General features: G+C 41.0%; 1 protein-coding gene across 1 annotated transcript in view; it reads right to left on the reverse strand.

The window, feature by feature from the left end:
- magi2b (membrane associated guanylate kinase, WW and PDZ domain containing 2b) overlaps positions 1–27,389 on the reverse strand; it is a gene marked incomplete at both ends in the record, with an annotated part of 91,941 nt that overhangs the window by 52,660 nt on the left and 11,892 nt on the right. Inside the window, one exon of the mRNA XM_080842082.1 lies at positions 20,942–21,058. Coding sequence (XP_080698208.1) covers positions 20,942–21,058 — 117 coding nt within the window. The remainder of the gene's footprint in view (positions 1–20,941; positions 21,059–27,389) is intronic.

Here is a 27,389-nt window from a genome sequence, read left to right on the forward strand (position 1 = left end):
TAGACACACAGACAGGCTGTTAAATACAGTATGATGACAGACAGGCCTGTTTAATACAGTATGATGACAGACAGGCTCCATGTCCAATGTCTAATGTGCAATGTCAAACGCTATGCTCCAGCAGATATGCTTGAGAGTGTTTGTATGTGCATCTGTTTGTGCTTTTACACTATACACATAACAGTCTGTCAGTGTGTGTGTGTGTGTGTGTGTGTGTGTGTGTGTGTGGGTGTTTTTTTTTTTTTTTTTTTTTACATGAACGCAAGCACAAATTCTGGTAAGCATTCCAAAAATGACAGTCATTAGATTTGGCCCCCAACAAATCGGCACTGACACAGCAAGGTGGCTTGATTAAATGGAGCTAGAAATAAATCTGATTACAATAGAAAAGAGTCTAGCTTAACACACATGCTCATACACGCTCACACAAGCACACGTCCACACACTAACGCATACAGAAATACACACTCTTGTGCACACACACACACCTCTGCGCACGAACAGAAGATTATTTCTGATCTGCTTAAGAGGACAAATTCAGCCAGAATTCACCTGTGCTTATCTCTCTCCACAGGGGATCATGCCATTAGAAAAGCATTCGATTTTTTGGCTTTGACAGACACACACCGGCCCTGTGCACCAGAAGGTGGTTTATCTTCTGCTATGGTTAAAGGTTTTTTAGAATTGCAACAAATTTTCAAAATAATCATCCATGCCAAAAATATGACATAATACTATGGCCTTGCTGTGACTGCATTGAACCCAATCAGGGGGAAATAGATTTGAACATATGGTTACGAACCACACGCACTCAAAACAAACAATTTAATCAGATTTTAGGATTTACTCAGATATTTATCTTCACCAACAAGGCTTCAGCTAGAAAGAGTGTGATGGAAAAATAAACTCTTATAGAAGCTGAAGTGTAAGGAATGTTTGTATAAAATGAAAAGAGAAAGTTATTAATGTTATGAAGAACAGACTTTACAGAACTCGCAAACGTGAACATGCTACTAACATGCAACATGCAAACCAAAGTTAAAGTAACACTATGCAACAATTTGACACTTTTTGAGGTATTGTTTTATAGGGAACTAGCTTTGGTACCATCCTCAAATTAATTTTGATAGCATGTGGTCATGTGAAGGACAGAAAAACACCTGTGTCTTCCCCACTAGCCATCCAGAAAATGCCCTATGAGTTCTGTGTACCGGGCTGGAACACCCTGCAAAAATGGATGAAAAGCTTTCACACACATGACTTTGCCAGCTATACTGCCAAAAGACACCAGTTAGTGTGTTGGCAAGCTTCTATCAGTGTCAGCCTGGCTGTTGGTGGTGTTTGCAAGGTTTTTGCATGCCTTTTAGGTAGTTAGCTTACTAGTTTTGGAACAGAACTCCATATAGCTGCAAAATCTTAATTTTGGTATGAAATTGTTCATCAAAAGTCCATTTTAAAAATAGAAATAAAGAATTTTAGACATGGGTGTAACATTTAGACATCAGGTGTTCACATACACTCCCTCTTAGAGTTCCTTGTGCCCCTCTTATGCCCTTATACCAATGTATGCATCAAGGTAAAGTGCAATATGTCTTATAACGATGTATGCATCAAGGTAAAGTGCATTATGTCCGTTTTGGCATGTAAATCTTAGTATTGCACAAGTGACCCCTAATAAAGATCTGCCAAAGATTATCAGACAGACAGAAAATTGACTGTGTACATGACATGACAAGCAAAACACACACACAAGTTTCAGATAATGCTAAGCAGAAAATAGTTTTGCATATGGTTTACAAATATCAGGTGTTATAGATTAATTACTCCAGTGATAAAATTACCTGTTTTGATTTTTAGGGGAAAACATGTTTCCACTGCTGTTCTGTCATGCCTTTATTTGATTGTAGTAGTAGTGTTTTCTGATTATGTCTCTACTATACTGTAGGTGCATCACTTCCCATCTTGCTATAAATCTCCTTGAAGGTGCAGACGAGGGAATAATTTCCGTCTGCCATGACAGCCCTAAACCACACACTCATCTACACTACAAAGCCCAGACGACATATTCCAGCCACTCTTTGATAAATCTGCCTGATGCTTCCTCAAAAACATAACATTACATATACAGCAATTCCTGTCACTCTCATACTTAACAAAGTGTCCAGATATGATTTCTTACTAGCTGTGAATGTGAACAATGCTTCACTCACTCAACACTGCATCATATGAATCGAATGACAGATCTTTCCTTTTCTATGAGGCTTTCTCTGATCGTTGTTGCTATAAAGTTACAATCCGACCACTGCATTTCATACCGTCTGTAGTGGCACATCTGTGTCCCAAAAGTTCGTTGTACCACCTTTGCAGCTTGTCCAACAACCAGTATTTGAATCACTCGACTGAAACCAAGTTTCCTTTTATGATGTTTACTTAAAGAACTGAAAAAATACATTTACATGAGAAATTAAAGGGCTCGGTACAGATCGGTCAAAAAACTGTGTTGCTTCCACCGTATCCAGCTGCAATCTGACCTTGAAAGTGCATACGGCAATGTTAATATTACGCATTACGTAGTGGAAGCCAAATTTACATTTCACAATAAAAGTATGCTTTTATCCATCTTTTTATACTAAATTAAATTAAGCATTTTTAAACATTTTAAATCTAAATTATTATTCTACATGAATTCCCCATTAACTGGCTCTTACATTACCCGGCCCCAATTGGTTAGGCTGGAAAACTAAGCAATTATAAACTTAAACATTAAGAGCCAAAATACTTAAACTAAAGAATGTCCAAAAATATCAACTTGTCCTTCTTCATTAGTCCTCTGGCGGAGCTTCCAGAAGCAGGCATAGCTTGTTCACAGGTCGCTCCAGCGTGCTGGTCTTGGTCTTCACTTTCACTCTTCTCACTGCTCCTCTTGAGTCTGGCAGTGTCTCCACTACTTTACCCATGACCCAGGAGTTGCGAGGGGAGGAACTGTCCACCAACAGCACTACATCGCCTGCCATGAAGTTCCTTCTAGGCTTTCATTCTTTCGCACAGGCTGTTCTGGCCAATCCTTTTCATCCAGCAGAAAGTCTGGTCCACTTATCCACATTCCTCCTTCGACCAAGCTCTTTGCCTTCAGGCCTCTGCTGGCTTGGTCAGCAGGATTTTCATTTGTTTTGACATACATCCATTGTGAGGGTTTGGTTGCTTCTCGGATCATCGACACTCTATTAGCAACAAACGTTTTGAAACGTGCTGTTTCACTGCCGATGTATCAAAGCACCGTAGTGCTGTCTGTCCAGAAGACAGATTGTTGCAGTGGAATTCACTTCACTGCGACAACTGCTGCGGTCAACTCAAGCATGGGGATTGTGACTTTCTTCAGCGGGGACACTCTTGACTTTCCCATAAGGAAAGCACAGTGCTTCTCGCAATGTTCATTCTCCAGCAGTAAATAAGACACAGTGCCGTAGGCATACTCTGAGGCATCCGAAAAATGATGCAACTGCGCTGAGGTAGTGCATCCGAAGTTGGTGGGTTTCAAACATCTACTTACATGGAAGTTGGAGAGGTAAGTGACCTCTTCGAGCCATCTGCTCCTCTCTTCTGCATGCTTTCCATCAATGTTTTCATCCCAGCTAAGATGTTCCTTACAGAGATCTTTCAACAAGAGCTTAGCAGGCAAGATAACCGGCGCCAGAAAGCCGAGAGGATCGTAGATGGAGTTTACGATTGACAAGATTCCTCTTCTGGTCACTGGCTTGTCTTGCAGCTCTATTTTGTACGTGAAAGTATCCGATTCTGTGTCCCACTGTACACCGAGTGTTCTTTCCACTGGTAGAGTGTCGTGCCGCAGATCCAGGTCTCTGACCTCAGTGGTTTTGTGCTCTGCAGGGATTGACATTAGCAGCTTTCTGCTGTTGCTCATCCACTTTGTTAAGGTGAACCCTCCACTGCTACACAAGGCTTGAAGATCCTGGACCAGTCTCACTGCATCGTCTTCGGTGGCTACACTCTTCAGACAGTCGTCTACGTAGAAATGGCGCAGGACTGTCTGAACCGCGTCTGGAGATGCAGTCTCTCTGTGGTCCTCCGCAGTTCTTCTCAGTGCGTATGACGCCACACTGGGAGAAGAAGTGGCTCCAAAAAGGTGCACTGCCATTCGAAACTCCTCCATGGGCTCATCCAATCTGCCGTTGGGCCACCAAAGAAAGCGGAGTAAGTCTGCATCATGTTCTGGCACATTAACTTGATAAAACAACAACACTCAATGTCTGCCATCACTGCTACAGGCTCCTCGCGGAATCTGAGGAGGACACCAACCAACGTGTTGGTCAGGTCGGGCCCTTGGAGCAACTCACTATTCAGACACCTATCTTGGTGTGAGGATGTGCAATCAAATACCACCCGAAGCTTCTTTTTTTTTGGGTGGTAAACCCCATGGTGCGGTATGTAAAACACCCTGTTGTCCCCTCGGGTCAGTTGGTGTGTTGGAACCCGAACCGTGTAGCCCTTGGTAATGATTGCTTCCATGAAGTTCTTGTAATCGTTGAAGGACTCAGGATTCTTCTTGAACTTCCTTTCCAACGACGCGAATGCGTTGTTCTGCCACACAACGATTATTGGGCATCTGGAGCTTCTCATTTCGGAGTGGCAATCCGACACAGTAATGCCCATTCTCAAAGACTGTTGTCTTTTCCACAGACCTCAAAAATTGCTTGTCTTCTCGAGACAGCTCTTCCTTGTCATCATAATTGCGTTCCAGGAAGTCAGCATTGTACTGTTGGATCAAAAGGTTTTCTATCTTCAACAATGAGATTCTGTTCATGAATGCATGAGGTGGTTCATTCTCAGTTTCATTTCTTCTTACAGGTCCATTCAAGACCCATCCGATGGTCGTTTTGATGGCATAAGGACCTCCATCTTGGCCGTTAATGATGCGCCAGGGCTCCATTGCTCTTGCACAGTTTGCTCCAATAAGCAGGCCTACATCAGCTTTCAGCTCGGGCAAGCTCACTTCACTGAGGTAAGGTCACTGTTGGATATCAGACTGCTTGGGTGCGTTTCCGGCATGAACAGGTATGCTGCTGTGAGTAAACACCTTGGGCAACTCGACGTACATATTGTCCTCCAGCCCACACACTTTAAGCTCTGATAGAACCAGACTGTCCATGAGCTTCTGGTTTTCTGGTGCATCTTGACCCATGGTGCTGAGACGTATTCTGGTTGGTTTCCCTTTCACATTCAATTTCTTTTGCAGATCTTCCGTGCAGAATGTTGCCGTGCTTCCCGGGTCAAGAAGGGCGTACGTTTCCACATACTGGTCACCATTCTTCGACTTGACTTTCACCGGTACAATCCATAGCACACATTCTGCTTCTCCGGCCTCTGTGAGGGCGCAAGATTCTGCTGTGATGGGAACCTTACCGGCTAGCACCTCTTCACCAGTAACGCCATCATTCTTTCTTGATGAGGCGGAACTGCCATCCTTTTCTTTGTGCAGAATGTCAGGGTGCTTGAATCCACATTCTTTGCACTCTAATTTTCGTTTACAGGATTTGCTGAGATGGCCAGGGATCAAGCATCCAAAACATAGACCCTTTGATTTCAGGAATTCCACTCGTTCTTGATGAGGCTGGCCTTTGAGCTTACCACAAGCAGCAAGAGCATGTGACTGCTGACAGTATAGACAGGGTTTATCAAAGGCGTTCACCGCTTTTACACAGCTAGCAAACTTGACTTTGACAGTCCTTTCTTCAGGAACAACATTGGTTGCAAAACTGCTTCCACGAAACTCCTTTTTCACAGCCTGCTTTCCTTTTTGGTTCGTGTTTGCAGCTGTGGGTGAGCGGCTTTCAGAAATGTCACCAAAGAGAGGATCGATTGCTATCTTAGCTTGGCGGTCTATGAAGTTCACCATCAGTAAATCTGGCCCTGTGACCACGTCGTTCTTTGAGGTCGAAAGCTGCTGTTCGCCAACGTTCTTTCATTTTGTAGGGCAGCTTGGATATCAACGCACGCAGATTGGTAGGATTATCCATCTCTTCTAAGAACTCAATATCTTCCATAGAGTTACGACATCCTATCAGGAACATTGCATAAGCATTTAATGCTTTTCCATCATCTGCCTTCACCTGTGGCCATTTGAGAGCTTTCTCCATGTAGGCACTGGCAATCCGAAGCTCATCTCCATAATGCTTATGCAGAAGTCGCTTAGCTTCCTTGTAGCCCTTGTGTGGTGCCATGTGAGCGCAACTACGAACGAGCTCTTGGGGCTCACCATCTGTAAACTGTTCCATTAAGTATAATTTATCCTGGTCGTTGTCTGTTTTCTGCTCTATGGCATGTTCAAATGCTCTCATGAAGGACTTGAACTGAAGTGCATCACCTTTGAACTCGGAAATGTCCTTCATGGGTAGCTGTGAAAGCTGTTGTTGCTTCACTAGCAATTCAGTAATTGCGTTCTGCTTCTGCATGACTGACACAATGTCATTCCCTGTTTGTGTTCTATGACTTTGGTTTTGGACTGGCTGTGGCTGCCGAGCATTCGTGTGCGCTGCACTTGTCTTGGTGCTTATACATTCGCTGTAGCGTGTTGCGGTAGCGACATGCTAACTCTTTTCTTCTTTATGTTCCCACTTAATGATTTTTGCACTGACAAGTGACTACTTCTGCCATCTTCCAATACGTCATACTCTTTAAGCACTTGCATTTTTGCATGACTTTCAGCTAATGCTGTCTCCAGTTCTAATTCCTCCATTTCAGCTTTAATTCAAATTTTTTGGAATTCAAGCTCCTGTTGTATCTTAATTTCTTGGAATTCAAGCTCCTGTTTTTTCTTCAGCGCTTCTTGTCGTTTCATTAGAGCGGCATGCTCTGCTTCCTGACAGGCACGTGTGGACGATCCACAATGAAGTGTTGGAGGTATTACTTACATGAGAGTGTGCTTTTGCAACATTAGTGGCCCCTAACTGTGAAACACTGTCACTGGGCAAAACAGTATCTTCTTCACTTATCGCCTGTTCAGTAGGATAATCTAAGTTTTCCTCATATGTGGAATCATGCACTTCTGCCAGCCATCTTTTAGTTTCTTTCATGAAGCCTGTTATCTGATCCATTTTAGGTTCATACCAATCATTTTGGTTCTGAATTTTTTCCTCTTCAGACAGCAGACCGCACACTTCATAATTGAGCCCATTAAACTCGTTTAGAGACTGTGCAAAATCACTCTCCATCTTAAGCTGAACACTTTTCACATTTTGAGCATCACACCTCAATGTCTCTATCTCTTTAATTTGGCTGTTTAGAGTGGCTAACGTTCGTCTTCTCAATCCTATGAACCGTTGTAATCTCTCCTCCTTTCCTTTCTCAGTTAGCTTGCGCTCTCTCCCCTGTTCCAATTTATCCTCGCCACGCGTGTCAGCATCGCTGCCAGCCATCATAATTATCGCGGAGTTAATGTGCAGTAAGCAGGCACAAAGTTTAAAGCACTTACTTCAAAGTTGCCTTTCTTCTCTAACTGAGTGCAAACAAACTGTCCAGAATTCACGAAAGCTCCATATTGGCCGAATGCGTTACTGATATGCTAACGTGTCGTCTCAGACAGTTAAACTGAATCCAGTGGAAATTTACCGACAGGTTTTAACTTTAATTTTCGTCGGATCTCCTTCACTCATCAATATGACGTCTTTTCTTCACAATATTCAAATACAATGAAAGCTTTTCGTTACCTTTTCCAGGAGAATCATTCAAAGAGTTACCCGTTTCAGTCTTAACTTCTCTCGACGAGTCGCGAGCTTCTTCTTCTCTCAGCCGCGTTGTCAATGCAATCCAGGCAACGAGACTCCATCAGCAAGCTTTTTCACTAATGTAGTGTAGAGATGCACGGATGGGCTATTATTTCATCCGCAACCGCATAACAAAACGCATGATCCGTCCGCTATCCATCCGCACCAATTTTTTTGACCAATTTTAAAAACCGCACCCGCACGCCATCCGCCTGTTGTTTTTAGGTATAGGCGCTGCTGACGCGAGGCTTGAAAGTTCTTGCCTGTTCTTGAAAGGAGACTGATCCAATGCCGCAAAGATATTTAAAGGATAAAGCCCCTAGTATGAAAGCCTATTGGCTATGTTGTAGCCTATCCCCAGAATATTATCAGTGAAGTGACGTCTGTCTCCGATCGATGCACAGGGAGAAACTTTAAAATAGCCAAGCACATCGGCAAACCTGACCTTACCATAGGCTAGTAGGCCTACACTTTTTTATCATTGTAATAAAACGCAATTTGGTACACCATTTTAACATGGTAATATAGCCTTGTTTTTAGTTTAGAAGGAAACTCCGAGTCTGTTAGCCTAATTCCGAAATTTCACCGCATTGTAGGCTTTATACTGTAACAACCCCAACACTTGCCTGCTTGCCTTGCAAATCAAAGTTTTCCGACTATTTTTCTTACCTTCTTTCTTAGCTGGTGATGTTACTGAGCTAGAAGTTTAACTTGTTCTGAACATCTGGCGCTGCCAATGCCCAATGTCACTTCTGAGTCAAATCACTCCATCATCTCTTTGAAATTCCTTATTCCACGAGTGGTAGGCTACAATGACTGGCTGTTTTAAAATATAACTAATAGCCTAACGAAACAAAATAACCCAGGCAGTTTCATCTACGACACGTTAAGGCTCCTTCCAATACTGACAGCTGACTCATAGCTTGCAGGTTTGCGGCGTTGCAAAGAGACGCGACATGATAGGGATCGTCACTTAATTTGAACTTGTTTGCTTTGTATGCATACACGGAACTAGGCCAATTTACTGCCTGATGAAAATTTGATTATTTAAAAATGTGCTTGGATGTAGGTAACGACATTTAACAATGCGTAGATATTTTGAATTTCGTTGGGTAAACCGCCACCCGCCCGAATTTAATTAAAATATAATTTTTTGTCACGTCACCCGCCTGATCCGCGGGATAAATCTGCCTGATGCTTCCTCAAAAACATAACATTACATATACAGCAATTCCTGTCACTCTCATACTTAACAAAGTGTCCAGATATGATTTCTTACTAGCTGTGAATGTGAACAATGCTTCACTCACTCAACACTGCATCATATGAAGCGAATGAGAGATCTTTCCTTTTCTATGAGGCTTTCTCTGATCGTTGTTGCTATAAAGTTACAATCCGAACACTGCATTTCATACCGTCTGTAGTGGCACATCTGTGTCCCAAAAGTTTGTTGTACCACCTTTGCAGCTTGTCCAACAACCAGTATTTGAATCACTCGCTGAAACCAAGTTTCCTTTTATGATGTTTACTTAAAGAACTGAAAAAATACATTTACATGAGAAATTAAAGGGCTCGGTACAGATCGGTCAAAAAACTGTGTTGCTTCCACAGTATCCAGCTGCAATCTGACCTTGAAAGTGCAAACGGCAATGTTAATATTAAGCATTACGTAGTGGAAGCCAAATTTACATTTCACAATAAAAGTATGCTTTTATCCATCTTTTTATACTAAATTAAATTAAGCATTTTTAATCTAAATTATTATTCTACATGAATTCCCCATTAACTGGCTCTTACACCGTCCTTACACTCCATAAAGGATCAGGATCATATCATTACATACTCTCTACATGAATTTACATTAAGGCCTTAACTGCTATTCATTACATTAAGGCATATGCAGATATGCACACACTGCTATCTACCAATTAAAATGATGAAAAACCTCTGCTTAAAGGCACAATATGCAACAATTATGCTTCAGGATTAGTGTTAGGATAAGCAGTTTAACCTTAAAATAACAGCTTAAAAAAAATTGGGGCGCTACAATGACTTTTAATATGGAGAATTGCGTCCGTGCCAATGGCATAGCAGGGTCGATAGGCATATAACTGCGTTCTGTAGTTTTGCCTGCCGATGCCCGCCGACCTGACTTTGATTACCTTCTGCCGATCTAGTAAGTAGCTTATTTGCCGTCTTGCTTAGTCTTGTGTTGCACATGATTGATGTTTGACTGTGTAAGGACAGTCGTTGAGTAATTAGTTTGTCATAATGTCAAAGTCAGCACATTTCAAGAGATTTCGTTAGTTTTAGCTGCTAGCATACCTTTAGCGAATAGCTATTAATCCTTAATGCACCTTTAACTCCAGTTGAAGAAGCAATCAGATGGACTGCTGAGAATGAGGCGCTCCACTGGGCTGGGGGGGGGGGGGGGGGGGGGGCACTTGACTTTATTAGACTGTCTCCCTGCCTGGCACACAAGGGTGTCTGCACACACTCCCCAGTCCACAGTCACTCCAACCTTGAAGCCGTTACATGTCTTTATACAATTACCACTCTCCAAATGGAGTCAACAGCCTTGGAGCCTCAGTGCTAATTCTATGCCAGTTTAGAGGTGGTGGTGACATCTTATCTAAATTAAGGCATGACTTTTTTTTTCTTGTAGTTCTACAGTATGATTCATATCTCCCTCTTACTATAAACATATTACAGCACACATATCCAGGTTATAAGAGTTTTCCTCTTCCCGCATTGCATTCTACTGTGCAGAAGTAGTGAGAGATGAAATGTTGTAGTTTTTTAACAGACCTGTCAATCAAACGAATGACCACACTACCACAATTTGTTTCACAATCTCAAAACCCCACACCACATTTACCCAAACTCTCTGCCATTTAACAGGACAACATACACACTTGAGGATTTTATGGTCTGTGGCTTCTTTTGACAAGATTACAATAATATAAATGATTTGATTAAATGTAATTTGGACTGATATATGAAAATGAAACAGACTGTGGTTGATTACAGAACATGACAGAAAGCAGGAGGCAGCTTATTCCACGTCGTAAATGCTCACTCATCCAGTTTGTCTGCCAAATTTCAGTGAATTAAAGACAGAAGCAAAACATCTGACAGGATTTTTTTCTTGGCAAAAAGCTGCGCAGGACTCAGCACTACGCCTAAATCTGTGGAGAGGATTTCTGGCTGTCTTGAAGGATGAGGCTGCTCATAGATCACCGTGACGTCAAGGCAGAGACATGGAGAGGCGGAAGAGGCGAGGCGAGGGGAGAGTAGGGCCTCACAGATAGAGAGGCTATTAAAGAGTTTTATGCTGTCACCCAGTGAAGTGTAAGCCAGTACATCCCTGCCAGCCACACACCAAGAAGAGGAGCGTCTTAGCTATCAGTTCATAACCCCGCTTCACAGATAAGCCATGCATTTAAACATGTGTCAGATAGGCCTCTGTCTATGGAGGACCATACCTGCCATATTTACAAATGAATGAATGAATAAATAAATGGCCACATCCATGCATTTAGACAGAAATAATTCCTATTCCTATTCCTATTCCTATTCCTTTTCCTATTCCTATTCCTATTCCTATTCCTATTCCTATTTCTATTTCTATTCCTATTCCTATTTATATTTCTATCCCTATTTCTATTCCTATTCCTATTTCTTCTTCTCAATATGTTAATGAGATGTGTCAATCAATAATAGGTAGGCGGTATTTGACACACCATTGGCTAATCGTTTTCAATGCGTTGTATTCCATTATGTTAGGGGATGTTCTCTCAACTAGATAGTTAGGTCATCTAGCAGTTTGCTAGATAGATAGCTAGCTAACTGCAAGCAGCTTCATTTGATTTGGAGCAGACATTATGTGTATTCTGCGATGTATTGAGTTGGGAGTGGGGTCTCACACACTGTTTAATCCACAGGTGGCAACTTTCCTCTTATGTTTTAGGCTTTGGAAATGTGAACAAAAACGACGTGTCCCTCTAATCTCTCAGGGTACCTTGTGTCAGATCTACAAGTCCCGTAGGCACACTTTCTCCCTGCTACTCAGACCTCAAAGTTGTCGGACCTTCTTTTCTTAGTAGCGGTTGCTAGGGTATGATTGGATATACATTTTAGTTTTCAACGAGATCGGCCAGCCTGGCCAAGTCTCTGGCAATTGCCCATTGATGTCTTCCATGACAGCAAGGTAAGGCTAACATAATCGGATACAACGCATTGAAAACGATTAGCCAATGGTTTGTCAAATACCGCCTACCTATTTTTGATTGACACATCTCATTAACATATTGAGAAGAAGAAATAGGAATAGGAATAGGAATAGAAAAAGAAATAGAAATAGAAAAAGAAATAGAAATAGAAATAGAAAAAGAAATAGAAATAGAAATAGAAATAGAAATAGAAATAGGAATTGGAAGGAATAAATTAATAAATAAATACATGTATTAATTTATTTCTGTCTAAATGCATGGATGTGGACATTTATTTATTCATTCATTCATTTGTAATTATGGCAGGTTTGGTCCTCCATATCTGTCTTCATCTAGGTCCCATTATGTACATATGTACCTACCTTCTACATGGACATTTTGAATATTAGCAACATTTGCAAGAAGGACAGATTACATCAATGATTCAAAATGTTTCAGTGTAGTGTCAAGAAACTCCAAAAGAGAGCAAACACCAGTATGCACTGCCACAATGATGGACTGGCACACAAATGTTTTCATTGTGAAATTAAAATAGAACACAATAGAAAAAAAAACGCTATGTTAAATATCTGAACAGAAAGTAATTGAACTCACCATTCTCAAAGTTTGTGCTGTGTTGATGTATGTTGTCTTTTATTGTGCTTATTTTGGCTTAATAATAATCATAACTTCATCATTAGCCCCTCACATATGAAGATCTTGCAAAGCCCCTATAAGACAGTCACTTGCATGAATGAGCACACTAACCTGACTAAATATGCGTGTGCTTTTAAATAAGATTCATCACTAACCTCATCACACCAAAACAACAGAATTCAGATCTGCTAAATTTAGACACAGCTTACCCATCAAATTTTACACCATCACATCAAAGCAATTGCAGACATGCTATCCCTATAACAAGCAGTAGCGAGGAGGCAGCTTCCACACAGTCATCATACATATTTCAGTGCAACACACCAAACACGCATCAGCATAAAAAGAATAATCAACATGACTGTCGTGTCTGCAGCAGGATAGATTCCCCCCTTCTGGGGCGCTACTTTGCGATTGTCTGTCTTGACAGTTCAGCTCAAGCAAACTGATATGATCCAGTCTTTATTATGTTGGCGATTACCAAGAGAGAAGGTTGAGCACAGCACACTGTTGTGAGTGATGCACAAGAGATCTCTATGAAGGTGAAAGAAGAACTCCAGCACGACTCGGCTGTCAGAAATACAATACATCTGTGCACAAACACCTCCTTCTGGTTTTACACACACACTTCCAACGCGTGTGCACATTCTCTAACACAGATGCACTACTTCACACGGTTGGCGGCTGGAACATGCATATGCTACACTGTATTAAATAGAACACAGGATCTCTACCTCACAGAGCTTCAGTACCTCTCTCATGCTTGTCTCTGTACCTAGGACAACATCTGCCCCCTATACCCCTACTGTCTTTTCAATGGGCCTATTTACTACACCACTATAGCATGGCTACACAGGGTAAGGCCTATATGGTAGAAGTAGGAAACCACTCTTGCACCTATTTCTATTACATGCCCAAAGTCTTGCTTCAGCTACAAGCTCAGAATACTCTGAATGCTTTAGTTCCTTCCTTTCAAATGCTTCACCAATCAACAGAATTATTAGTTCAATAACATAACTGATTGAAATGCTGTTATATTCTGAGCAGTGATGCAGGATGGGGTATATCATCAAGATCTGATTACCAACTGGAAATGAGGCAGCCAATCAGTGGCTCTGCCACTTCACTGGGGGAAAACAAAACTGGATGAAAATTCTATTTGAGTGGCTACAGCTGAGAATAATGGCCACTACACTAAAAGAAGCAAGAGATCTAATGTTAGCAAATACTGTTTTTGCACCGACACACTTCAGAGACCTTAACACTTGAAGTGCAAAGTGACAAAAAAAGTAACAGGCTGTTAGCCAGTTTTGTACATCCGGGAGGACAGGGCACCTCACAAGGACAGCCGATGCTGCAGCCTATATGCTAGTGCTTCAGCTGAATCTTGCTATTGAAGATGTTATAACACAAGTGAGCTGAATTTAACGAGGGCAACCAAAACCGGCAAGCCAACCAAACAACTTGTTTCAATCGTGTATGAACCTGAAGTGCTAGAGAAGGTATTTCACACAAACGGTACAGGCATTTTGCCTCAACCCTCCGAAACCTGACTCTATGTAGTGTACATGTTAAAGCAATCATGACATTATCCACTTAGCCATATATGCCTGGTGGCTTCATTCATTCCATTTTTAGTTTTGTTTTCTGCTGAAGCTTGTAGGAATATTCATAAATGAGCAATTCATGGCATTCCAAAATTACAATCCAGTGGTCTAGAGGGATTTCATAATGCCAGAGTTCACTTGACCAACCAGGGGGCAAACAGAATAGAAGTGAGTCAAGCTCCACGTGAGCACACACTGAGCGAATCAAACCATGTCAGTCAGGTAATGAGTCATGTGAACATGAAAGTGAAGTTTTAATTAGCCACTGTTCTGTGATGTCATCTGGGATCTACCTGCTTGTTAGTGTAGTAGTCTCGATCCATGTGACATGATCAACACCATTCTCTGAGAATGATGATATTCTTAGGTAGCTGTTAGTGTAGTAGTTTGATCCACGTGGCCTGATCAACACCATTCTCTGAGAATGATGATAATCTTAGGTAGCTGTTAGTGTAGTAGTTTGATCCACGTGGCCTGATCAACACCATTCTTTGAGAATGATGATATTCTTAGGGAGATGATGGCATGTGCATCTGTTATCCCCCACTAAACATTCAGTCTAAAAATAGGCCCTACATCACAACACACTTGTTAAGCATCCCCATACTGCACGACTGCAGGGAATCAGTGAGTATCACGTAAACAAGATGTTCTTGTGTACTGTACTTCTCAGTTTGATTCCACAACGGAACCATTAACACAATGCAAAATACCAACAATATTAGCATGAAATGTAAAAGCAATGGTGAAGCAGGGAGCTGTTTGCAGCACCATAAGAAGCTCTAACCTACTAACCTTATGCAAAGTCTAAAGGGCTCCTTCAAATCATACTGTAATGGAGCTACATGATGCATTTCAATGTATGCTACTGCCTTTTACAATAACGAAGCAGCTGACCCAATGTGGACATCTGGTTAGTGAAAAACATCCATCCATTATAGAAAATAAAACCATTACAATCTTGACTTGATCCAGATCCAAACCTGCAACTCTCCAGCCAAAAGAACAGCACATTCTCAAAAACATGAATGACCATATCTTTCTGATTTACTGTGTATTTCCTGCTGCTAGACGGATTAGTGTCCAGCATCACCAGGATCAGGTGGACATTAGATGTTGTGCATGTCTGATCCATCACTCAGGTTGCTCCAGCAGTATCAACCTAACTGCCTACTGACCATGTATGTGGTCTCTCAACTCACATCAAATACAATAATCAACACCCTGTAAGCCGTAATCTGAGAAACACCCAGGGTTCAAAGGCTACATACGGGTCAGAGCAATACAAACCATAGCAGAAAGAGAGCATTTACTTTAGTTCTTGGTGAGAGATTCAATTTCAACATGGGCAATACAGCAGTTTGCAACGAATCCCAAAAACACTAGTGCCAGCCTTCAACTGTGGTTTTCATGACGCCACTGGTTGCAAGAGCAGGCAGAAAGGCTAGTACGGGGTGTCTGTCTCCCCCCCCCTGACAGCCTGTTGGACTGGCGGTGCATGTTAATTCGTCTTGATGTGTGCTACTGCTCCTGACTGACACAACGTGACAAGCGCACAGCCCAGGGCCTTAGGAAAGCCTGACTTTGCACAGTCACAGTAACCTCACTCTCATGCAGTGAATCGCAGCTGTGGCGTAACAGCAAGAACATCCTTGCCGCACAAGTGGACAACAGAGGCAGCGAGTGGAGGTCGAACAAACACTCTCGTAGTGCCTCAGAGTCACTGGTGTGTTGAAAACAACCACATGCCTACATCTGATATGCACAGTCTTCCAGTCTAGTGGATTCTTCCAGACCAGTAATAATAATAAACACAGTATAAAACAACACAGATTGCCAATGCGAGGGTATATGGTACGATATAAACAGGCAAGTTACAGCCTACTAAAGAGGGGCAGTACTCCATCTACTATAAATAGAGTGTTGCAGAGTATCCACACACTGATGGGTTCATATGAATATGCACCTCCTGTCTATGGTTCCTCTGTGATAGCACAGCATCCCCATCCCCTCAGCAGCTTGTGGAGTTTAAACAGCTGAGTAATGAGAGGCGTTCAAACACAATGAAGGTCATTCCAAGGGACCTCTTCTGGATGGTCCAATGATCCTGATGTTTCTGATTCTGTCCAAATAATCTTGTTTCATCTGGAGGGAATGTGGAGGCTCTAAAATCTTGATGAAGTCTTGATCAAAAAGAACTTACCAATGACACCACATGTCTATTTCTGTGTAATAATCCCATTACTCGCAGTACTTACATTACTGAATCACAGTGGAGCTTCTGCATGTGAGAAACAGCTGAAATGTAGGTCAACAAGGATTTGTGTATTGAGGAGCTCCACTGCAACAGTGAAAGATGAAACTGTATATAGGTAATGTATAATGTATACTGCTTACACAAGACAGGAATTCAGCTATGGTGCAACAAGTATTACCATAGAAATAAAAGCCTAACAACAAAAACCTGACTGGTCCATTCCAAGCAGGATACAGAAACAATAAAGGGGATTGAGATGATGCCGAGGCAGCAGTGCGCAGTGGCAAGTGACCTCTTGTGCCCACTCAGTCTAAGTGTACAGCTCTCACGGGTGCCTCTCCACAGCTGCTAGGAGCACGGATGTTTTCTTAGGTGTTCCCTGTGCTCATCCCCACCCCCTCTCACCTCCTGAAGAGCAGCCTCTGTAATGCTGTAATGTTCACGGCCAATAGTGGGAACTGCACATAAATCAAAGGACTCATTTTAATCCGGTCGTTGGGTAATTGTGATGTGTTTGCGCTTTATGTGATGGAGGGGGAGGGGGGACACAAGAAGCAGGACTGGAGAGGAGAGGGTGGTTTCTATGGAAACCACAGGCTTGGAGCTCACTGACTGTGCAAACGGGGGACTGACTTAAGGTTGTCCACCCAACCCAGAGGACGTCTACATGCTAACAGAAACGTGGAGGCAGAATAAAGGAGCTCAGATGAAATCAAGAATAAAATACATAAACAGTCAAAAATAGGGAAAGTATGGTAGGGAATAACCAGCAGAGCTGCTGCTTCAAACAAAGACTGAGCAAAACTGCTACAGGTTTAATCCTATGACATTTTGTAGATCTTGAAGAGTAATTTCAGTTATACCCAGGACAACATGGAGGATTCCATGGGATCGTGTAGCAGTTCTATGAATCAAATGCTAAATTAATTCGAAGACGTTTATTGGCAAAAATCAAATATGCACTAGGCTTAATAAGACAATATGATTAAAGCAATAAATATTGTGTCATGATTCTTACATAACTATGTGGTGTGACCCAGTTTATAATATAAAATACTGATGCAACTTCACAAAAAACAGTAACCTATAATTAACCAATACAAAACTTAATTAGCAAATATTTTTTCCCCTTCAAATAGAGTCATCAATGTACTATTACATCACTGTGCTACTGTATGAAACACATTCACCTCATGAGCTGTCACTCTGTCACTCTGTCACAAATGAACAGAGGTACAACAGATTGCAGCTTAGACATTGGCTCCAATCTTCCAACAACAACCATCTTCCCTTACCACTGCCAAGGTCAACAGCAGAACAGGCCAACCGCACATAGCCCATGCAGTGTACACCAATCAGGTGATGGATGACATATGCAGTCTATAAATACACTGCTTGCTTTGGTATCACCTTCTCTAATATAAGGTCATGCTTTGTGATGTGGAGGTGAATAAGGACCAATTTGTGAGTACAGATAACATGGATGCTACCCATCCATTCATTGTCGAATTAGCCCATTCAGTTTTGGACTGGCTTACATCTGTGAAAATCAGTGTAACGCATTACTGTAATTCCACTACTTTTAGCGAGCTTGTAACAAAGTATTTTTTTTTTAAATCAAGTAACGCAGTTACAATTTCTGAAATTTAAATGAGTTTGTTACTCACGTTACTCTCTTTTGTGAAAAATTAACAATTGCAGACAAGAAGACAAGATAGGCTTTAGCTGCTCCTGATCTGACGTCACAGGACCTTGGTGGCGCAATGAATAAGCATTTAACCCAGAGGTTCCGCTAGAAAAAAATGTTGCCGTCAAAGTGACCTGCAGAGTTTTCATTTTCCGGACATTTTAATTTTAAGCAGGTAAAATATCTATTACTGCTTCTAAATTAGCCTATTGAAGAAAACTGACGACAGGCTATGTTTCGTAAAGAATGACATAATCAGGTCGTATAGAATTAGTTTACAATGGAAAATAATTGAATGAAGCTGCTTGCAGAGCTCTAGCAATCTAACTAGCGAACTAAGCTGTCGCTAGGTATGATAACTAATTAGCTAGTTGAGAGAACATCCTCAAACCGTTATGGTTCATGACAACTAGTATTATTAATTGTTAATGTTAAAGGCACCTAGTGCAACTTTATATAAACATTCAATGAAAAATAAACATTCAATTTCTAGTCTTTTTTACACGTAGTAAGTTTCAATAACTCCATACCATTACATATCGACATTCAAGGAGCAAAGTTGAGACGTCGTTGTGTGGTGAGAACTGATAGAAAATCGTAAACAACAACAATCGCCGGTGGGGAGAGGCCATTTTTCCATTGACTGGAATCCTGCTTTATTTATTGTGGGCGCCAATAAAGAAAGAAAATGGCGGCGATTGTTGTTGTTATCGATTTTCTATCAGTTCTCACCACACAACGACGTCTCATCTTTGCTCCTTGATTGTCGATATGTAATGGTATGGAGTTATTGAAACTTACTACGTTTAAAAAAGACTTGCCCTGGGTGAAAGTTGCCCTGGGTGCCTTTAATATCAAAATGTTAATGTTACAGTCAAAATGTTAATGTTACCGTCTCTAAATTGCACGCTAGCTAGCGATTGCAAACGCCAACTAGTTACCAGGAGCTTAACATACTGTATCAATGTTGAACAAAACCTGGCGATCTGATACAAAGCCATAGCATTACACCAGGATCATCATTTTACAAGCAAGGTCTCGCGCTACAGTGACTGACTGTGAAATACTTTCAGCAACATGCACACACATCCCTTGAACAATAACGTCACTGGGAAAGCCGCTATCTTGCTCCACACTGCTACGTTACTGTACAGTGCTGTTATCTAGATTGTCATCGTCCTAGCTAGCTAGATAGATACCTCCAGTCTCTCGCAAGAGACGGAATACAAAATAAGAATAAAGAATCTTTGTAGGTTATTAGCTAGCCTCAACTATTATATACAGATATTACACTGTGAAAGAACATGACTAGTCTACAATGTTGTGCTGGTTGCATTTAATGAATTGGTTGTGGGGTTTCTAATTTTTTTGATTGAGACTTTTGCTTAGAATATTGTTGTGTCCCCTTCGTTGTTGATCTTAATATTTTGGATACATCCTTCCACTGCATTTTGCAGTCCCTTTTGCCTTGATCTAGAGGAAATCGCAGATATTACTCCAAAAAGAATCACTGACAGATATAGCGCATGTTTGTTAAACCATTTTGTTAACCTTTTGTTAAATCAAATATTCAAGTATATGCTGCACCTCAAGGCTTTAAATTAGTGTTAATACTGTAGGCCAATCACTTTTGAGTCATTGGGCCTAATGTGGTAAAAAAAACACTGTTAAATAACTAAGACAGTTATTTTTGAATTAAGTTAAGTGTTGTACTACTGCTTGATTTGAAGGCCTGCTGTTGCCCTGTTGATTAAAATAATAAGTCAAAAATATATGTTTGACTGTTGGGGTAGTTACTCAGAAAAAGTAACTAGTTACAAGTTACTAGTTACTTCAGAAAATTGTAACTAGATTACTTTACTAGTTACTGCATTTGAAAAGTAACTTCACTACTAGTTACTTTACTTTCAATTATTTTAAGCAAATGTCCAAATTTACCACAAAGCTGGGCAAACATCATGGCCCTTTCATCACTTTATTTTCAATTTTCTATAAAGGGCATCTCTTAGCCTTTCATAGTGTATTGCAATTGTAAACATGTAAAACAATAGGGCCTATAAAACTCAGCCATCTACTTGAACGGACATTAACCCTGTCCTCACTGTCTGACCAAAGAAATATGCCTCACTTTAAAAAAGAGCCACTAAAAGAGAACTTTTGGACTGGCAAAAAATGGCTTAGGTAACGCAGGAAAGCTCGTTACTGAGGTCTAGTAAAGTAGTGACGTTACCAATATTTTGAGAGTAATGCGTTTTTGTACTCCGTTACCAATAATAGTAATGACGTTACTAAAGTCCGTTACTTTGTAACTCGTTACCCCCAACACTGGTTCAGTACTAATCATATTCACTTTAAATATATTCTTCTCAGACAGAAAGAAATGAGGTCAATCAAACTGAAACTGAACTAAAAGGTATATATTACAATGAAATAAATCAAAACCAAATTGTGGCACTCAATATGTGTTTCTCAATGCAGGGTACATAATATGTCCATGTTATTTCAGCTTAATTTAATCGCATTATTGCCAACAAACCCAAACCCTACAGTATTTACTACTCAGTTATGGATACATGGTAGTTGAGACATTTTGGAATGGCACCCAGGACAACAGTTCTACATTCCAAAGATCTGCTGCCCTGAAATGCAAAAAAAAAAAAAAAGTTTCTCTGGTGGACTGGTTGACTGGCACAAGTTCAAATGAAATCACAATCAGCAGGATCAGCAAAAACTGTACTCACACGGCACAGTCCGGAGGTAGAGATTGTCTCGGATGATCTGTTGAAGTTCGTGGTCCACAGAACCTTTCTGGAAGCGAAGGTTTAGATAGTGACGGAGATCCTTATCTACAACACCTCCTGGAAAAAAGCAAAGGGCAAAAGTACATAAAGACAGAAATATCTTACCGACTAAGAAAGACTGACTTACCAACTATTTTAGTATCCTAGTATCATTTTGTATCCTTAAAAAAGACACAAATGTAGCTCACTACTTTATTACTGTGCCAACAGGCTCCTCTGGTACTTTTCTCAAAAGCATACTTTGGAACTATGCAGTTGCATTGCAAGTGTTATGAACTATAGTTTGAACTATCGAGGTTACTATGTTGGTAACTTACATAGTATTAACCATCGTTAAGTTACACCGGGGTTTCCCAAAACCATAGTTCGACCAAACATTTGCAAAGACTGTCAAACTCTTGACCTGTGGTTAGAAGCGCAGTTCCAGTTTTTGGTGTGCAAATTGATCATGATAAATGGAGCCTATTCCCCTTCCTGGTTGATATTTGACGGCGTTAACCACCATACCACCCTACTTAAAATGGCCTTAAAATTACCTTATAAATGAATACTATTACAATTATTAAAAGCTCACTTGTGGAAACATGTGAAGTGAATTTACACCCCTGCAGACAATAATACGAGCAGTCTGCACTGCTGCTCAGGCAGGTGATAATATGTGGCCTATTATATTAATATTCTGAGTTGCAGGGAAGGAATATGGTGTATGTTTTACATAGACCTAACAACCAAGGGTTAGAATGATAATCATGTACACTACAAATGACTTCAGGCTGGATTTGAACCCATTACTACAGAGGTGCTCTGGGTGTGAAACAGCATGCATGTCAGTCTACTGAGCCACAGAGACGTAGTCTTCATTTGTAGACCGAAATACTAGCCTGACGATGCCATAATTCTAGTCAGAATATGAGTCTGATACTGCTCCATTGGGCTGTGATTATGGGGCGTGTTTCAACTAACCAGGAAAGAAAATGCCTCTTCGCTCAATTGGATACCTAGAACCAATCAGAGCAACGTGGTATGACCATCTGATACATTAAACCTTTACCAGATCCCGTAGGAAGGACGGCAAAAACATCTTTTAGATCGACAAATGCCTTATTCGCGTTTCTCTGTTGCTTTTTCAAAATTAATGCACTGTCAATATCTGTGAGATATACATACTCACGTTATACTTATTAGCAGCGAGGCTAGCTAGCTACTATGTGTTTCAATGGATGTTTGGTCTAAGCGTTAGTAATAACCTAACAATAAATGTCTAGAGAGCTTCAGTTAAGACCTACAATACTGTACAACAGGGGTTTTCAATAGGTGAGGCGGGCCTCCCCTGGGGGTCGCCAAAGAGTCGCAGGGGAGGCGCGAAACAAGCGAAGAAATATATAACGGTTTCCGTTTCTGCAGTTAACTCATTGTTCGTGCTTGCGTGTGTGAACAAGTTGGCCCAATGAAAAATGCATCGCTTTCTGATACAACAACCGAAGTCAGCAGAAAGGGAGGAGCCCACAAAAAAACGTAGGAAATATGATCCCGATTACTTAAATATAGGGTTTACATGGTCGGGTTCCGAGAGCGCACCTCTGCCACAATGTGTGGTGTGCAAAGAGGTTTTGGCTAACGATAGTATGCGGCCATCAAACTGCGCCGTCATATGGAAACAAGGTAAGGTAAGGTCCTCCTTACCTTTTCCAAGGGGAGGCTCACATTCAATGAAATTGAAAACCCCTGCTCTACAACATTTGTGTTGCACATACACTACTAACCGAGTCAATGTAGACATAAAAAAGTCGGGAAGATAGCTTAATTCACATAAAATATTTCCCACTAACAGGCTCCCGAGATGACGCCATCTTGGTACGATTTCGAATCTACCCTTAATTCAACTCAAGCCATCTGTCCATCATCGTTTAAAGCCCGCCCTGAGAATTTGATTGGCTGTCATGTTTTCGACCGGGAATAATTCCTCCCCAACGGGGCAGTGCCAGACCGAACTTCCAGACCAAAACATTTTGTGGCCGGGGTTCGGTCTGGTATCCAGGCTACCTAAATACCATTACATTAAGGTAAACCTACACGGACAAATTTATATTCTAGATGACCTAGGAATTTGGAAAATATTCATGGATGAATATTCTCCATGGTTCTGATGGTACTGATTTTAGATAAATGACAAGCAGGTAGAAGGAGAGATTTCACTGCCAATGACAGACCTGACAAAGCATAAATGTGCCACAGCCTCCACTTTCCCCAGCACACATATGCTTTTTCAGTCTAAGCCTGAGAAAATGCACTCCAGATCCATGTGACCTCCACAGTGTTGTCCAGGTAACCTCTGACTTGACTCATCACTAAGTCGGTCTGCCAATCTGTCTCTTCTCTCACTGGGATATTCGAGTCGGTTCAGCAATTCATACATTGAGGCTTTACCATAGACAGTAAAAGAAGGGCTTACACAAGCTGTGCCTCACACATGGAATGATAGTCAGCTAATGGTGCAACATCAAAGGGAGGAGTCGAGAAGAATTGTTTGTATTAATGAAATATATTTGCATGCATTGCGTGTATTCAGTCATAGGACGCAAGAGTAGCCAAAGCCTTTGTGGGACAGGTGAAATGGCTTATCAATTTGTGGGAGTGCCGTTGAATTTGTGTCTTTTGAGGCAGTCATATCAAGGAATTCTAACATGCGCTGTCATGACAAGCCACATATCATTTGTTTGGTTCAAGTCCAAAAGACACCAGCGCATCAATAACCAAGCAAAGATTCAACTTATATTAGGACTTTTAGTTATACACAGAAGATTCAACTTACATTAGAACTTTTAGTTAAACACATAAGATGCAACTAATATTAGGACTTTTAGTAAACAGAAGATTCAACTCATATTAGGACTTTTCCTCGTGCTACAGGTTGGGGACTCAACATAGGAGCCACTCCTCTCACGGTCACATGCAAGTCCTCATACCCATCAACCTAACCTAACCAATCTCAAAGCCCAACAATAGATCCAGAGCAGCAGGATACAACAACAACACACAACTGGCTGGTTACGGCTGCAACACACACCATACTTTGTACATTGGGATCTGTAAAGATGAGTTTTTTGGCGTCAACCTTGACTAATTCTCTTTTTCCCCTTCCAAGTTCAGGATCCAGTTGACCAGAACAGAGATAGGAGGTGTGTGACAGTGGAAAGTGAATGTGCGGGAAGGATATTTATCATCTACCTACGCTCATCTCTCTGTAAAAACCGTGCTGCATTCTAAATCTGCAATAATATTGAACACAGAACCTATGCTAGTAGGATTTGATTATGAAATCAAGAGCAGATTCATCATGCCCCCAAAATGGCACTTCTTGCTCTCCCATGTTTAACACCACACTGATTAGCCTTTTCAATACCTCACAGTTTTAAGCTACCTGGCTATAGTGCTTTTGGACACAACTGCTTGATCGGTCAACCCTTACTTTATTGAATAGCTTTAATTTAAGACTAGATATAATTTGGGGTTTTGATTTCTCATGTCTGTCAATTGCTTTAACCAAAGTTTATTCTCATTCGCAGTCCAGTCAGCACAGTAACACTCAATGGTAATTGTCTGGCATCCCTTGGCGGCCTGAAATAGGCTACTGTTAAGCAAGAGACCTACAACGATATGACATTTAAACGTTTCCCTTCACCATAATCACCATCAAATGTAAGGTAAGCCACTTAATTAAAATAGGAATATAATCACGTTTCATTAAAATGTTAAAATTAAAAAGAGATTTTCACGTCTCAAGTCATTTTATTCTGAGGCTGAGCTTCTCCTGGCGTCCTCTACGAGTCGCCTCTGTACAGCTGCTCAGTGTCTTTGCTCAGTTGTTTCATTATTTGAGCTATGCAACAAGTAAACAAATATATATTCTTCCATCCATCCTGTCCAGCAGTTATGCTGTCCAGCAGCTTTCAATGCACTGGAAAACAGGAGGATTTCGGTGGATTTCTTTTTGTATCTACTTTTGACCTTTTTAAATCCAGCCCAGACATGTGCTCCATGAAATGAATGTATTATGATCGATACTGCTGCAGTTTGCGGCATGCTTGTTTGCTAATGTTCCATTATGCTTAGCCGCAAACAGAACTAACATTAAACTTGTTAATGCCATATAAATCTGTTTTCCTGTTGTAAAGCCTATTTTAAAAGTGTCATGTTAGTCCAAATAAAGTAACCGCACCCCTGATTGACCGCACCTGTGTATTAACCTCAGTTTATTCGACGTTACGTCATCTTTTCATGTAAAACTAAATGCCATGTAACCGAGTGCTACTACCCATTTTAATGTTGTATGTAGTTTGTAGTAGAAATGAGCATTTCAAGCAAAAATACTTCACCCCCTCCCTGAACACACACACACACACACCCACACAAGTACCTCACGCTTCACCTGGCAGAGTTACTGTGGGCCTGATTTACTAAGATTGCAACCGCAGCTAAATCTGCGGTCGCACATTAATGCAGAGTGTTTTTGCGCATTTTCCGTGGTATTTATCAAACCAGATCCGCGCTGGGCAATCTGTGTTTACTCCGCCCTATAGGGCCTGATTTACTAAGATTGCGACCGCAGCTAAATCTGCGGTCGCACATTATCACAGTGTTTTTGCGCATTTTCCGTGGTATTTATTTAGGAAGAGAAAATGAAGGTTCAGCTAAGAGGAGGTAAATATATTGGTTCACTTTCGCTCAATCACTGAGCCTGATTCAATGTGTGCGCTGTTATATTTTTGTTCTGCCTGCCATCACCTACAGCGAGATGTTTAAAAGAACACGATTATAAAGAATATGCTATTGGTGGCATTAATAAACTGTCTATTATAACAATATAGATGTGTACATGGCGAGATTAATAATTTCTACAAGGGACATGGGTTCACTACAATATATATGGACGTGGGTGCAATCAATGGTTCCAATTACGTTTCGGAAAGTTTGCGTTCTCAAAAAAAGTCGTGTTTGAATTTCAGCTATGGCAGAGGGGAAATGTATTGACCAGTGCGCCGTAGCAATGCGTCGAGTACCTGGGTGAATATCTGGCTGAGTGAAGGCTGAGATATACCAACTGCTGATGCTATAACTGTTTTAAATGATCCGATGCCAATATTTGCAATGTTGTCCGGAGTTTAACAACTGATGGAATGGAATGTGAACTCTGGTTGGAGGGTTCGATGTCGTCTCTGATCTGGTTCAGTAATTGAAGTATTGTGTGGCTGGTTAACCTGTACCGTCTAATGATTTGTGGTTCGCTTAACTGAAAAATTGTTATACGAGTTGAAAAAAATATTTCTGTGCGCTGTCTCTGTCTATGTCTTCACCTTGCTCTTATAACTGCTGCCATATCAACGTTTTCAGACTCAGTGGAAATGCGCTTCCTGGTTAAGACGTGCTTTTATGAGGCGGAGAATTATCCCACAAATTAGAGACGTGCGCTCGCTAGGCAGTTTTAGTAAATACCACGCAATACATCATTAGGCGCACTTACCTTCTCTCCTCCCATTAAATTGCGCTTTACGCCCACGTTCCACCCACGTTTCCGTGCCCTCCCAAGTTCACACCCCCAAAGCGTTAATATGTGACTCTACTCAAATGCGCCCCCTTAGTTAATACCGTTTTATGTTAACGACCGCTATTTTACGCCAGAAATGGGCGCAATCCTGTTATTAAATAAGGCCCTGTGTGTGTTACTAACTAAAAGGCAAAACCATATATTAACCCGGAGGACTTTTTTCAAAATCAATGTATAAACCACAGTTAATGGGGAAGTTACGAAGAGAATCGTCTGAAATTTATTTGTGAATCACAAAATACATTTTTGAATCGGGTGACATTCATTTGTGAATTTAGAAACTAACTATATAACTGAGTGGTAAATTAAACAATGTCAAAACTGTTTGGAGATTAGATCAGATGCACCTGCCAAACATTCAAAACCAAGATGAAGGTTACATTTCAAGGAAAGTGTCAGAACTTCTTTCTCAAAACGATTTTCATGAAACGCCTACCTATTTGATCAGACACACACAAATTAGGCTTCATCTACCCTTGAAGGTTCTTAGGTCTGTGCACACGTTATGAAATTACCTAATCAATGTCCACTATTAATCAAAACTGCATTAAGCAATGCCCTTTTTGGTTGCGTGTAAGAACCTGCGGTATATTAAGTTAGGGCCCCTTTAGTTTTTTCCACTACCTGGCCCACACCATACAGGACAGTGACAGTTTGGTATTGCAGGAAAGATACATAAAAAGAACCCCAAGCAACTTCTAAACTCGTGCAGTCTTAGACGTTAGGTGGCTGCTAGCATTAACTGGTTCACATATCTCTTATGAAATATGTATTATTTCTCAA

Source organism: Sprattus sprattus (genome assembly GCF_963457725.1).
Source record: "Sprattus sprattus genome assembly, chromosome: 7".
NCBI classification, from domain to species: Eukaryota; Metazoa; Chordata; class Actinopteri; order Clupeiformes; family Clupeidae; genus Sprattus; species Sprattus sprattus.